Source organism: Mustela nigripes, chromosome 14, assembly GCF_022355385.1.
Source record: "Mustela nigripes isolate SB6536 chromosome 14, MUSNIG.SB6536, whole genome shotgun sequence".
Classification (NCBI taxonomy): domain Eukaryota; kingdom Metazoa; phylum Chordata; class Mammalia; order Carnivora; family Mustelidae; genus Mustela; species Mustela nigripes.
Window position 1 is genome coordinate 5,673,533 of NC_081570.1, and position 14,596 is coordinate 5,688,128.

General features: G+C 40.6%; 1 protein-coding gene across 3 annotated transcripts in view; it reads right to left on the reverse strand.

Annotated features, from left to right (window-relative positions):
• RERE (arginine-glutamic acid dipeptide repeats) overlaps positions 1-14,596 on the reverse strand; it is a 419,097-nt gene that overhangs the window by 162,534 nt on the left and 241,967 nt on the right. For all 3 annotated transcript variants that reach the window (XM_059374870.1, XM_059374869.1, XM_059374868.1), the window contains 2 exons: positions 4,799-4,904; positions 3,110-3,206 (listed from right to left, as the gene is read on the reverse strand). In XM_059374870.1, coding sequence (XP_059230853.1) covers positions 3,110-3,206; positions 4,799-4,904 — 203 coding nt within the window. The remainder of the gene's footprint in view (positions 1-3,109; positions 3,207-4,798; positions 4,905-14,596) is intronic.

Sequence of the window (14,596 nt, forward strand, 5' to 3'; positions counted from 1 at the left end):
GTTATAGTCTCAGGGGCCGAGGTCATGTCAGGCTCCATGCTCAGTGGGGAGTCTGTGTGCCCCTCTGCCCCTCCCTCCAGCTCCACACTCTCTCTCAAATAAAACCTTAAAAACTAAATAAATTAATCACTAAATTAAATCAAATCAAAGTAATCTAGTTTTGGTAAAGAGAAAAGAAACAAAGAGAGACTTGGGGTTGAGGGGGGCACCATTCAATGCTGCTTTTATGGGAGATGATCTCAGAGCAAGCACTCTAAAACTGAGAACCAGGCAAGATTCCTAAGTAATGGTAAGAACCATACATATGAGCTCAGATGCAGACAAATGTTAATACGTGTGCAAGTATTTACTGAGCACCTACTGGGCCAGTTCAATAATTATGTGACCACTATCATCTCTTATCTTTGGGGGGAAAAAAAATCCCTGTCAGGTCACCCAAAGAGCTAACAAATCAAATTTAAGATGACAGCTATAATGAAACCACCTCATGGCCACTTCAAAGAAAATACCACAGGAAGGGACACCTGGGTGGCTCAGTCATTAAGCATCTGCCTTAGGCTCAGGTCATGATCCCAGTGTCCTGGGATCAAGCCCCATAACAGGCTTCCAGCTCAGCGGGGAGCCTGCTTCTCTCTCTCTCCAGCTCCCCCATGCTTGTGTTCCCTCTTGCTATCTCTCTCTGTCATAAATAAATAAAATCTTAAATAAATTCTTTTTAAGAATCTTAAAAAAAAAAGAAAGAAAGAAAGAAAAAGGAAATTAAAAAAAGGAAGAAAGGACTCATCCATAAGGGTTCTAGTCACATCCACAGTGAAAACAAGACAGAGAATTACCATCAGCACGCTAGCCCTTCGGTCGCCAGGGAAGGGGCAATGACCACGCGGTGAAACATCTCCAGAAAGTGTCTGATTATAAACTAGCTAAATCACTTGGTCCAGTTGGAATTATGTGGGACAACTGGTTCCTCTAAAAAGGGTAAAACAGGGGCTCCCAGGTGGCTAAGCCAGTTAAGTGCCTGACTTCAGCTCAGGTCATGATCTCAGGATAGAGGTGCACACAGGGCTGCTCCCTGCTCAGTGGGGAGTCTACTTGTCCCTCTCCCTTTGCCCCTGCCCCTGCTCATGCTTTCTTTATCTCTGTCTCTCTCTCGAGTAGGTAAATAAAATCGTTAAAAAAAATTTTTTTTTTCTAATAGAAAGGGTAAAATAGTATAAAATGACTCCACGAATCTGAAGAGCCACTAATAGTTAAATATATTCATTTTAAGCAAATACATCAAAACATGTTAAATAACCAGAGTTATGTCTCACATACTTATTTGTTTTAACTTCCACTCTACATTGCTTAAAATCATGAACCTCAACCAATGAAACAAAACAGAAACAGGAGGGGGAAAGCATATAGCAAGTTAGGAAAGAATGCTAGGATCAAGACACTTGTCTTCACAAACAATTTAATGGCTCCATCCATCCATCCATCCATCCTTCCATTAACTTGCTTTGTTCAGCATTTAAGTTTAATACTGGAAAGTCACTGCTAGTGGGAATTTTGGAAGACATTTATAAAACACCACAGGAATTCTCTATATTTATCTGGAAGTCCTGTAAGAGGCCAAATCTAACCACACACACCCCTTCCCATAGAGCAGGGATTGGCCCATGGCCATTTTTATACAGCCCAGAACCAACAATAGTTTTTATATTTTAAATGGCTAAAGAGGGGCGCCTGGGTGGCTAAGTCCATTAAGCGGCTGCCTTCGGCTCAGGTTATGATCCCAGGGTCCTGGGATAGAGACCCCCATCAGGCTCCTTGCTCTGCAGGGAGCCTGCTTCTCCCTCTGCCTCTGCCTGCCACTCTGCCTGCCTGTACTCTCTATCTCTAATAAATAAATAAAAATTTTTTAAAAAGCCTAAAGAAAGAAATTTTTTAAAAGGTGGGGGGAGGTAGTATCTCCTGACATGTGGAAATTAAATGAAATTCAAAATTTAGTGTCCATAAGTAAAGTTGTATGCATAGGTGACCTCATTTATTTACACGTTTCCTCTGACGTCTGTGCTACAGTGGCTGAGCAGAGCGGCTACACAATGGGGACCATATGAAAGAGGACCTGGCCCAAATCATCTACCCAAACCTGCCCTAAAAGTTACTACTAATCTGCCTTGAAATAACTGGCTTTAGCTCGGTAGCTTTACAGAAGAGACTCCAGATGGTTTTACTGAATACCATATGAGTAATAGAGAAACTATTTTATCTCATTATAGTTAAGCTAAAAGCAAGCAAATCCCTATGACTTTTTTTTCCAACTATATTCTTTAAAAAAGAAAAGTAGTCTTCCACCACTTTGTTCTTTCTGATTGGAAAAGAGTTATATGAATATTACTTGTTTTACTTCCCCTACTACTTAAGAAGCCCAAAGTCTTCCACTTACATACAAAATAAACCAGAATATAGATCTCAGTGTTCTTTTCCTGAAAAGGACAGAAAATACCATAAAGTTCAAAAGCAGTGGCTTATAGCCACTTTTTCACGTAATTGCCTAATCCTAACATGTAATACTACCTCCTTATTCAGAATAAAATCTTCAATATATTCTCCCTAACTCAAAGCCTTTTGGTAGGAAATTTTTCATACATACAAAACATCAGAAGAATAGGTCCACTCCTATAAAACTTGCCTAGACTCCCAAGTACATGTTGCCATACTTGGGTCACCCATTTCTCTATCTTTTCTAGTAGAAGTTAACTGATTCTTTAAAAAATAATCTGCAGACCATCATTACACTCCATCCTAAATACTTTAGCAACCAGTGGCAGGATACTAGTTTTCAACACCAGCATACTAACAAGGAAACAGAGTACAAAACTACAGAGAAGGTATAAAAAAAAACTTTTTTAAGTTGTTTTCCCCCACTCAGATGAATGAAAATACAGGTAACCTCTCAAATGCCAATAATCCACAAAGTTAACCCTGGCGCGTGAGCTTACTGAGACCGTAAGAGTAGCCTGGTTAATATCCTGATTATCGAAAGTGATTAGGATAGCTTAGAATCTCTACCTCCCGTGCTCGAGGACTGCTCCTTTGCAGGAAAGACCATGGCTCTGGCACTTACCTAAGGGCAGCAGCATGGTATGTGTCAACGTAATCAGAAATGAAGAGCTCTCGGTTCTTAATAACTGGGTCTGTAATGACAAGTTCTCTTCCAGAGTCTGTCAAAATAATTAATTAAGAAGATATTAAAATTGAGCCTCCAAAAACAATTAAGAAAATTTTTGCAAAATCTTTCTTTCAGGTTCACCTGCCACTACACAAAGTACAATAAATAACCAGGTCTGGTTAGGAGGAATAATAACAGGAACAAAGGATCCTGTTGGGTATGTTTTACATACTTTACTAAGTCCCCACACTTTGCTGAAATGCATTAAGCAATTAATGAAAAAAAGTGGGGGGAAGGGAGAAAAAACAACCATCACATTTTAACAAACTTTTAAACTATGGAACTATTTAGTGATCCTTCCATTTTAATTTCTTATTGCTATATATTCCAGGATGGAATGAAATCCCACTGTTTCTGTTGAAAAAAATAACCAAGTTACTACTTTTAATTAGGAACCATAATTTAACTGTTTTAACAGGAATTTTTATAGTTTCAAAGAAGGAAAAAACTAGTGAGTTATAAAAGAACTTCACTTTGGGGGCTCCTGAGTGGCTCAGTCAGTTAAGCATCTGCCTTTGGCTCAGATCATGATCCCAGGGTCTGGGATAAAGCTCTGCATCTGGGTCCCTGCTCAGTGGGAGGCCTGCTTCTCTCTCCCTCTGCCATTCCTCCTCCTTGTGTTCTCTCGCTCTCTATTTCTCAAATAAATTAATAAATCTTTGAAAAAGTTAAAAAAAAAAAAAAAAACCTGAACATCATTCTTCAAAACGGTGTTTGATTACTGCTTTGTTGACTCAAAACCTATCACCAAAAGCAGTGTGGAAAAGTACAGACACAAGGGCCAACCAAGCTGGATCCCAGCCTGGCTGGGACCACTTAGAAGACGTGTCACCTGGCAAGTCCTTGAGCATCTCTACCTTGCTTTCCTCACCTGAAAGTGGGCAGTGAGTGACAAACTCTAACTCACTTTGATTAATGGGTAACAAATGTGTATCAGCTAACATGAAGCCCAGCACTGCTCAGAAGAATCAATAAAAATGCACAATTATACATCTGAACAAATGCAATACACATTTTATATGCATATCTCATGTGCCAATAAAATTATTAGGTAGAAACTACAATGCCAGAGGAAGAGAAAATAAAAGATGCTCCGAACTACCTTCCTGATTATTCTGAAAGTCAAGATGCAAACTAAATTCCAAACCACTCAGAAAAGCCATGCTTTCAAAACTGAAGTTCACAGCCCTGAATGCAGAAGTGCAATCACACAGATTATTGAAAAGGAAAAAAGAAATAAAATGTAACCTTCATGTTTGAAGTATTATTATCTCATCATCAGGGGAGAAAAAGCAACTTAAAAAATGAAATTACTGTTACTTCCAAAAGAGACCTCTCTCCACTCCAAGTTTAAGGGGAAGATGTTATTGGCACATCTCTGTGGTTGTTTGTTTTTTTCTTTAATGCAAAATAATGAAAGAACTCAGCAAAAGTAAATAAATAAATATTCCAGTAATGTCCTCAGTTGTGAAAAGCTTTTTCAGAGACAATTTTTCATAGTGGTTATCTCCATTTAGTGAATGTCTTTAGAAACAGCCTTGTCCAAAGCTAAGAAAATGTAAAATCAAACTAGGACTTATTTACCATTTTCATTATGCCGATCCTGAACCAAATGCTGGTACACAGAATCTGGAACTTCAGACTGGCGGTAGTACCATTTGACGTTCATGAGTAGATGGTCCCTCTTACTCTGAAAAGGAAAATCTAACAGCATTAGGAACAGGATTCCGGGTGCCCAGAGGTATACACCATACCCATGATCAAAAGCCCCTGTAAACAGGTGGAGAGGCAGAGAGGGAGAACTCACAATTACCACCAGGACCACAAAAATACATAAGTCAATGAAGAAGTCAAAGGTGTTTTTAACCCCAGCCAGAGCACCCTCTAATCCTGTCGCTCAAAACACTTATTCCAAGAAACCAAAGGAAACCAAACATGAACCTATACATCTCCTGAGTTTGATTAACTAATTCATTCAATATTGTGTTATTTAGCATTAACTATACAAAACTACATGAACACATCCTTCTATCTGAATTCTTAATCATTTTGCTAAAAATTTGTAAATTTTGTCAGCACAGTGTCCAGGCCATTTAAAGGGCAATAAATTAGAAAAAACTTACCCTGCAAGGCGTGGCACAAAGTTGTCTCTCCAAGGTGTCCCAATCTCCCACACTGAACTACATCCCCCTCCCCGGTTCGGCCACCTGACTTGCAGGAACTGCTATGCAGCCAACTAACACATCAACTGTGGGCCGTGGTAAAGGTACCAGCAGTCCATGGAGCAGGGACCCTATCTTATTTATCTTTGAATTTCCAGAGAATGGATCAACTTGTCCATAAATATGTATGAATAATAGAGTTTTATGATGATCAGGGGCCCCTAAGAGTCTGTGGGACACTGAGCCATGTTATCCCCAAAAGTTAATTTTGTTCCTGGTTCATTCAAAGATTAAAGGAGGAAATAATGTCTACTTGAAGACTATGGGTCTACAGCCTGAGGGAGAATGTCTCTGTGCACCTGGTTGTGAAAGAGCTGAACACGGCAGTGTACTAAGGCTTCCCAAGGCCTCATAAAATAATTCATAACCCAGGTGAGGGCCTTAAGACACCTCCCCAAGGTGAATGCAGTATCATTCCTCTTAGCAGTGTCTACCTTCTCATCACAAGTCAGAGGTGAGTCAGAAATGAAACAGAACTAAAATTCACGACACATCTCAGGTTTATGAAGGAGATGACCAAGTCTAAAATATGTCAAAGGAGTCTTCTTTAATAAAGTAAGATGCTTTCTGCTTAAATGAGAGGTATGTATATGGTCTTTACTAAAAGGCCAGAAAGGCTTCCCCCAAAAAACCAACAAAAACCTTCACTAAAATATTTAAGCCATTTAAGCTACTAGAAACAAAGAACCGCCAAAAGTCCTGATGAACTCCCATGTGAAGAAGTGCTAATCTACAGCGAGTTATCACCAACACCAGGGTTCATACTTTATAATTAACTGTGTCAAGCACACAGGCCTACAGAAACAGGGCATCACTACTGGTTTGAATAAAACAGACTGTACACAAAGAATAAACCTACTTAATGGGTACATGCTAGTTTGTATCCACTTTGCTCTGTTCTATTCTATGCTGTTTATACTAAAGGTGGGAAACGAGGATGAATCAGTGTTACATAAAAAGAATAAACGTTCCATGCCAAGACTTTACACACAAGAGTAATTACTCCCTGCAGAGGATTATGAAGGAGATAACATCCAACCTGGGGTGGGGGCGAGAGATGGGAAAGATTCCAACAGATTCTTTCTAGGCAAAGGAGACCTGAAGAAGACACAAAGCTGGAGTAAAGAGGGAGGAAGCACAAGACATCCCCACAGTCCGTGTGCATGCGGGACAGGAAAGTGTTCTGCATGGTACAGAGCAGAGTTAGTGGGTTTTCCTCTGGACAAGTGGGGCTCTCGATCTCTACTGCTGACCAAATACACAGGCCGTGAGGGACAACACACCAGCTCATGAGAAAGCAGCTAAAAGACTAGCTTCCCTCCAAGGCAGAGTGATAAACAGCGCCGCCAGGATGAGGCAAACCAGGGGGAGGGGCGGAAGCTGTCTGGAGGTCAAAGAATAAACTGGCCAAAGTTAATGCGCTGTCCTACATGAGGTTCTCACCTTCAGCATTGCTAACATTTGGTCCAGATGAGTCTATCGTGGGGGCCTACCCTGTGCACTGCTGGATGCTTTGCAGCATTCCTGGCCTCCGACCACTAAATGCTAGGGCACCCCTCCCTCACTGAGACAACCAAAGAAATGTCTCCACACATAGTCAAATGTTCCCTGAGGGGAAAAAATTACTCCCCTCCCCCGACCCCAGTTGAAAGCCAATGGTCTAACAGTTTAGTTTCCTCTTTAAGGAAAGCTGAACCAGAATGGTGAGAATAAAACCTGGTTCAAGTACTACCAGAAGAGAACATGGAATGTAGGTAAGAGCCCGGTGAAGTCTGCCAAAAGTTGGATTTGAACCCCCTCTTCACCACCTCCTAGATACAGGATGGGAGGCATGTTAATAAGATATTCTGAGACTCCCCTTTTCTGTAAAACGGGAATACTGAAACCTACCTAACAGATGACTGGAAGAAGAAGAAAGATGGAAAAGGGAACAGAACTGAGTAGGCACTCAATTTTCTGTTAGTAGGTGACCATAACCGGTGCTTCACAGAAAAATGTCAAGAACTTTGCTGAGAATCACAAGAGTTATTTCTAATGAGAACAGGAGATGACAGGGATCTGCAGTCCCTTAACTACTAATGGACGCCTCAATGCTCGCAGTAATGAACGACTTAACAAGGCTCAAAGGAGTTCAGATCTACCAGCAGTTTTAGCAACCATGTTCTGAAATCTATATTTCTTTAACATACCTAAGATGTCTGAAAACCTGAGGGACAACAGAAATAAGCTTTAAAACGTACCTTAATTAGCAGCCAGCAATTCTGGCTACCCTTTGAGGTTTAATACCTATGTTAACTTCCGACCCTCATAATGATCACACACATGCACAAAACTACTGCTCTGGTTATCTGTGCCTAGATTCGTAACTCCTAATACCAGAGGCAGTTAACACAGTTGAAAGCCTATTGGCTATCTTAATGCAGTACTACCTAATCACCAGAGAGCGGCAGCATTGCACTAAAAAAAAAAAAAAGCCTCCAGACTCTTAATTCCTAATACAACAGAACAAAAGGTAGATTCAAAGTAAACAAAAGTTTTGAACAAACGTTAAGTAGCTGTACCAGATATAAGCTTCTTAAACAGGCCTGTAAGTTAAAGATTAAACATCTATAAAAGGAAGTAGTGTGCTGTTTCAGAGAGTACTAGACAAAAATTAAATAATCTAGCCTTCTAGTCCTGTCTGTAATCACTAGTCAGCTGGGGAAAACCTTAGTAGAGTCTCCTGGCCATCTGACAAATGAAGGGGAGAACTTTATTTCTAGGATCACATTTCATTTTATATGCTTATATCTAGATTTCTTCCCCAGACAAAACCAGTAGATAAAGTGGGGTTGGGAAGAGCCCCTCCTGTTTTCTCTACATCAACATAATGGCATCAGCTAACATTACCATCCTAAAGAGGTTTGACAAATAATTAAAATGCCATCTTTCCCCAGAGCTGCTGGGCAGTGAAGAACAGCAAAAGGGAAGAGAGCAGCGCACCCGCCACTACCAGTCAACGCTCCCAAAGCTGCCTCAGAAACAGATGCTACCCAGTATTAACCACAGGGTATCTCCGAGTTCTTCCCACTATTCATTAGACAAAGACGGCTGCTCAGAACCACAGAAAACCAAAAATAAAAGTTAGCTTAGAGATCATCTGATTTAGCCCAAACCACCTAAGTATGAATCAAGGTTTTGCAAGTTGATTTGGGCAGATGACTTCTCCAAGTCTCACTTCTCTCCAACATAAAATGAGGGGAAGTAACAGCTGCTACCACACGTAGTCGTGAGGGTTAAGTAAATGAACATGAGTAGAATGAACTGGCTCTCAATAAAGTGCTCGCTATCACTACCATTGTTTTGCCAATGCAGACAGGAATGAAGCTACACAAGGTTTACTTAAATATTTTGCTTTTCCACAGATTGAAATTGAAGCTGGTAAGAGCAACATAAAAATAAATCACGTAGCAAAGGGAGGGGGGAGAATCTCCACTTCTGCAACAATCTGGGCAGCAGATCAAGCATTTTTAACAAACAGGCCTCATTACCAACTAGTGATGAACTGTACAATTTCATAAAGGTCAAAGCGGTTATAAATGATACATTTTAACAGAATGTTGGATGAAGAGGGAAGTGGTGAGAAGCTTCACCTGTGAAGGCACCCTGGGGTATATTTCTGGGTACAGAGAAGAGGCCACGGAGAAGTAAATAATTTCCCACCATTTTGTCTTAGAGAGAGAGCTCTAACTGACTGACCGATTGTACAGGGAGCAGGAAGCACCAGCTCTAAGAAAAAACACCACACTTAGGAACGTGTCCAATGTGCTGTACAGTAAGGTTTCCCAGGATGACTGTGTAAACAAGGAGAGCAGCTGATTCTGGATTAAATTAATGGATTCTTCCCCATCATTGGCCTGGATTTCTCTGAAAAAAGGGACGTTATGTAAATCCAAGGAAATAATTTAACTGAGGACAAAACCCACCCCTACTTGGGTTTAAAAAAGCCTAATGTAGGGTGCCTGGGAACAGAATAGGAGGTTTTGTAGAGCCAATGAATATCAGACAATGGGTTGAAAAGTAATGCACTAAAAAGTCAGAACTGAAATTAAACATTCAGGATGAGGTAACTGACAAAGGTAGACAAGGAGAAACAGGAAGCTGCTTGTTTGCAGGGACTGGTTCATTTTATCAGCAGCACAGAATGTGACCATCCCAAATAAACATTAAGATCTAAGGTCAAGAAGTAAATTTCCCTTCCTAGAGATCTTTCATGATTATTAATAAAGTACTTCCATTGATTAAATAGCCAATCTGAATCTTTCTAGGACCAGTCTTGATATCACCTGAAAAAATGTTTTAATTCAATATTTTTTTAAAAAATGAAGTATGGGGGGGTGTGGTCATACATGACCAACAGGACAAATGCATAGATTGTTTTATACAATATGAAGGAGGACCCCAATGCAGGATGGGAACAACAATAATTTTAAATTCACCTGCATTATATAGGAAAGACTTTCTTTATCCCATCAATCACCTATCAGCTCCTGGTAGATATCATCTGGGCTCCGAAAGCCCTCCAAACAAGTCCCACTATGTCTCCACCATTATCAAATATGACAGAGGATCAGGCCAAAGACAACAAAACAAGATATAAAGATGGATACCATCACATTAAAAACTTGGCAAACTCAAAACAATCTGCTAGAGGTAATAATTGGGGAACTTCCTTCAAAAAAAATTGTTTTTTAAAGATTTTAATTATTTATTTGACAGAAATCACAAGTAGGCAGAGAATCAGGGAGGGGGGAGAGGGGGGAGCAGGCTCCCTGCCAAGCAGAGAGCCCAATGCGGGGCTTGATCCCAGGACCCTGGGATCATGACCTAATCTGAAGGCAGAGGCTTAACCTACTGAGACACCCAGGCGCCCCTTCCTTCAAATTTTTAACTGCTCAGTTCTTGAGAGCTTGCATTTCGAATAATGGAAAATCTAGATTCAGAGTCAGATGAAATCAGACCAAAATTCTTATTTTCGAAAGCCAAAATAGCGAATCAAGTTTTTTCCAGAAACTTGGGGAAAAGAAGTTTATTTGTATAATAGATGGTTTAAGAAAATACCTTTTGAAGAAACTTTTCATGCATTTCCACAATGTGGTGATAAGGTTGAGTTATATGAAGGGCACCTGGGTGGCTCAGTCGTTAAGAATCTGCCTTAGGCTCAGGTGATGACCCGGGTGTCCTGGGACAAGAGTCCTGCACGGGGCTCCCAGCTAAGCAGGAAGCCTGCTTCTCCCTTGCCCCCTCTCTCTTTCTCCCTGTCACTCTCAAATACATAAAGTCTTTTTTTAAAAAGTTATATGAATATTAAAGGTTTACTGTATATTTCAGATATATCTACACAAACTGAAGGGGTGTTAGGACACCAAGCTGGGGCGGAGGGGGATGCAGTCATGACCCGCCAGAGACAAAATATCCGCTTTTTCAGTGTTCCACACATTCAGTTTAAAGGGGGGGCGGGGGACAATTAAAAAGAATAATAATAATATAGTAACAATAATAATGAAGTTGAAAGTGGTATTCCAATCCTGCTGGATCCACCTTCACCTGCAAAGACATGCTTATTGGGAAGACTGCCCTCAAAAGACCTTGGGGACACAGTCTTACTGGCTCCAATATTTCTGACTCTGAGGGAAGGGAGAAGGGGCAGACAATGTGGTCAGGGCCTACTATTTATTGGCATTTCCAAATGGACATAACCTGGGACTACAAAGGAGTCTACTCAGAACTAGCATAATGAAAACTCTCTTTAAAGATAAATAGAGGTAGGGCACCTGGGTGGCTCAGTGAGTTAAGGCCTCTGCCTTCGGCTCAGGTCATGATCTCAGGGTCCTGGGATCGAGTCCCCACATCGGGCTCTCTGCCCAGCGGGGAGCCTGCTTCCTCCTCTCTCTCTGCCTGCCTCTCTGCCTACTTGTGATCTCTGTCTGTCAAATAAATAAATAAAATCTTAAAAATAAATAAATAGAGGAAAGAAACCGAGAGACAGAACATATCCATTTGACTAAGGTGTGAACTGGCTGCAGGCACCAGAATCAAGGTTACAAGCTCATTTTCCAAACCACGGCACCTCACTCCAAAAGAATGTTTCAAGAGATAGCATCAGCATCTAGATCCTGTAAGAGGATTTAAACCACCTGTATCAGATGAAATCAGGTGAAGCAAGCAGGTGGTTCTCTGGGAGTGAAGATGAATTTTACAGTGTTTACAACCGAGCTGTGCAAGTAACTGTTTACATATAAATCCCCAGAAAGATGATGCAACCAAAAGTGTACTGAAACCTATGCTCTAATGATCAGAAAGCATTTCTAAAAATCACTGTTTTTTTGATGATGTCTTATTTATTAAACTTCGGTCTTTAGGTTATTTTTACAGTTTTTTTTTTTTAAGATATTATTTATTTATTTGACACAAGTAGGCAGAGAGGCAGGTGGGGGCGGGGAGCAGGCTCCCCGCTGCGCAGAGAGCCCGATGCCGGACTCGATCCCAGGACTCTGGGATCTTGACCTGAGCCGAAGGCAGCGGCTTAACCCACTGAGCCACCCAAGTGCCCCTATTTTTACAGTTTAATCTGGACAAAAGTCAGTCGATATTTTGGTAGGACCAAAAAGGTACATGAAAATGAAATCATCTTCCACCTACTAACTATGGAATCCAAGTTTATTAAGGCATTTTCTGTCTATCTAGGATTACACTGTATAGAAACAATACAATTTTTGAGACAACAGATTCCTTTATTTGAAGTGGAGAGACCAAAACTGAGCACAGGTGCCACCTGGGAAGACTCCTACTTCTTGGCCTCCCTTGTAAGATAGCAGGCAGGGTTGGCAGGTGGTGTCCACTTTCCTTGTCTTCTTAGACTAAATAACAAGTTCATGTGATATACACATGAGTAAGCTACACTTAAAGGGAAACTCTGTACACTGGGAGAGATATACCAAACTACCAGGCATTCCTGTCATTTCCCACATGTATACATATATTATCGTGACAAATACTAAATGTCAGATTCAGGATTTAAAAGGTCTCAAGTGGGATGTCTGGGTGGCTCAAGTCGGTTAAGCCCCTGCCTTCAGCTCAGGTCATGATCCCAGGGTCCTGGGATCGAGTCCCACATCAGGCTCCTTGCTCAGCAGGGAGCCTGCTTCTCTGCCTCTGCCTGCCACTCTGCCTGATTGTGCGCACACGCGCTCACTCACTCTCTCTCACTCTCTCTCTCTCTGACAAATAAATAAAATCTTAAAAAAAATAAAAATAAATAAAAGGTCTCAAGTTTGGGTTGACAGGATCAAGCTAGGAAGATGAAATTTCACAGATATATTGTGACTTTATAGTTAAATCATCAACATCTACTGTCCAAAACAAAATAAATTCCTTACTAAAAACCAGTATTCTTTCTAGTAGCTATGGTTTTATCAGATAAATTTATAATCACAAATTTTCTATCTGGCTCCAAATATTTCCCCCACAATGGAGGAAAAAACAGCTATTCACAGGCAGCACTTTAAGAAACTGCCAAATTGCCTTTAATCCATACTAAATGGAATTAAACAATCTGGTGAATTTCTTTTTTAAAAAGTCAAGCTGATATAAAATTTGACATCTTTCCAATACTTTGGTTGTTCTCTGTTGACGGTTGTGACGGCAGCAGTGATGCTACTCACTTCTTCTACATGACCTAGCCAGGAAAGTTGGAGAGCTCTATCACAAACCAACAGTTTCAGATGGTGTAGTGGTGAAAAGGAAGTCATAGGAAGAGGGGTTAAAACCTGGGATTTTTATAGGTTTCCAAATTTCTCTGGAAGTTTCACAAATGAAACAAATGATCACTTTAATTTTTAAACAAAAATTACTAACATGATTAAAGGCACATCACACAGATTTTGTTATTAGAAACAGATGCTGAAATATCTTGAAAAGAGTTCACTGAGTCAACAAATGTTTTATAGAAGTGGTTCTCAAACTCATTAGACTACTCTCTTCAAAATTACTGAGGCATTCAAAGAACTTTTGTTTATGTGGACTATATCTTATCAATATTTACTATATTGGAAAATAAAAATTAAAATTTTTCAAGGTATTTTTTACTAAATCATTTAACAATAATAACCTAACTATATGTTAAAATTGGGGCGCCTGGGTGGCTCAGTCATTAAGTGTCTGCCTTCGGCTCAGGTCATAATTTCACGGTCCTGGGATCGAGCCCCATGTTGGGCTCCCTACTCAGCAGGAAGCCTGCTTCTCCCTCTCACATTCCCCCCGCTTGTGCTTCCTCTCTTGCTCACTCTGTCAAATAAATAAAATCTTTTAAAAAAAAAATTAAAAATAACAGGGACACCTGGGTGGTTCAGTGGTTTAAGCCTCTGCCTTCAGCGCAGGTCATGATCCCAGGGTCCTGGGATTGAGCCCCACATTGGGCTCTTTGCTCAGGGGAGCCTGCCTCCCCCTGCCTCTCTGCCTACTTGTGATCTCTGTCTGTCAAATAAATAAATAAATAATCTTTTTTAAAACATTAAAAATAACAAAATTTTAAAAACAAAATTTAGGAAACAAGTAATACATACATTTCTCTTTTTTTTTTTTTTTAAGATTTTTTTATTGTGGTTGCTGAGAAAATGTTGAATTTGGCAGGGAGAGCAGGAAGTACTGGAGGGTGGCTAGAAGAGGCTGCAGGTTAATAGCAGTAACTGGTCAGTGCTTTAAGAGGTTAATGGTAATGGCGTTCTGTAGGTAGGATTTTCTTTTTTTTAAAGATTTTACTTATTTATTTGACAGACAGAGATCACAAGTAGGCAGAGAGGCAGGCGGAGGGTGGGGGGTGGGGGGGAGCAGGCTCCCTGCTGAGCAGAGAGCCCCACGCAGGGCTCAATCCCAGGACTCTGGGATCATGACCCAAGCCGAAGGCAGAGGCTTAACCCACTGAGCCACCTAGGAGCCCCAATACATACATTTTCTTATGTATGGCTTAAGATAACAGATTCTCATATCAGATAGTTACATTCAATCTACTGAAATATTACACATCATTTAGCCCTTATAAAACTCCACTCTACATTCCTGAAAGGAGAATGAAAAAGGCAAATGATATCTTCGCATAATTATGCAAACAGTCTCACCCTGC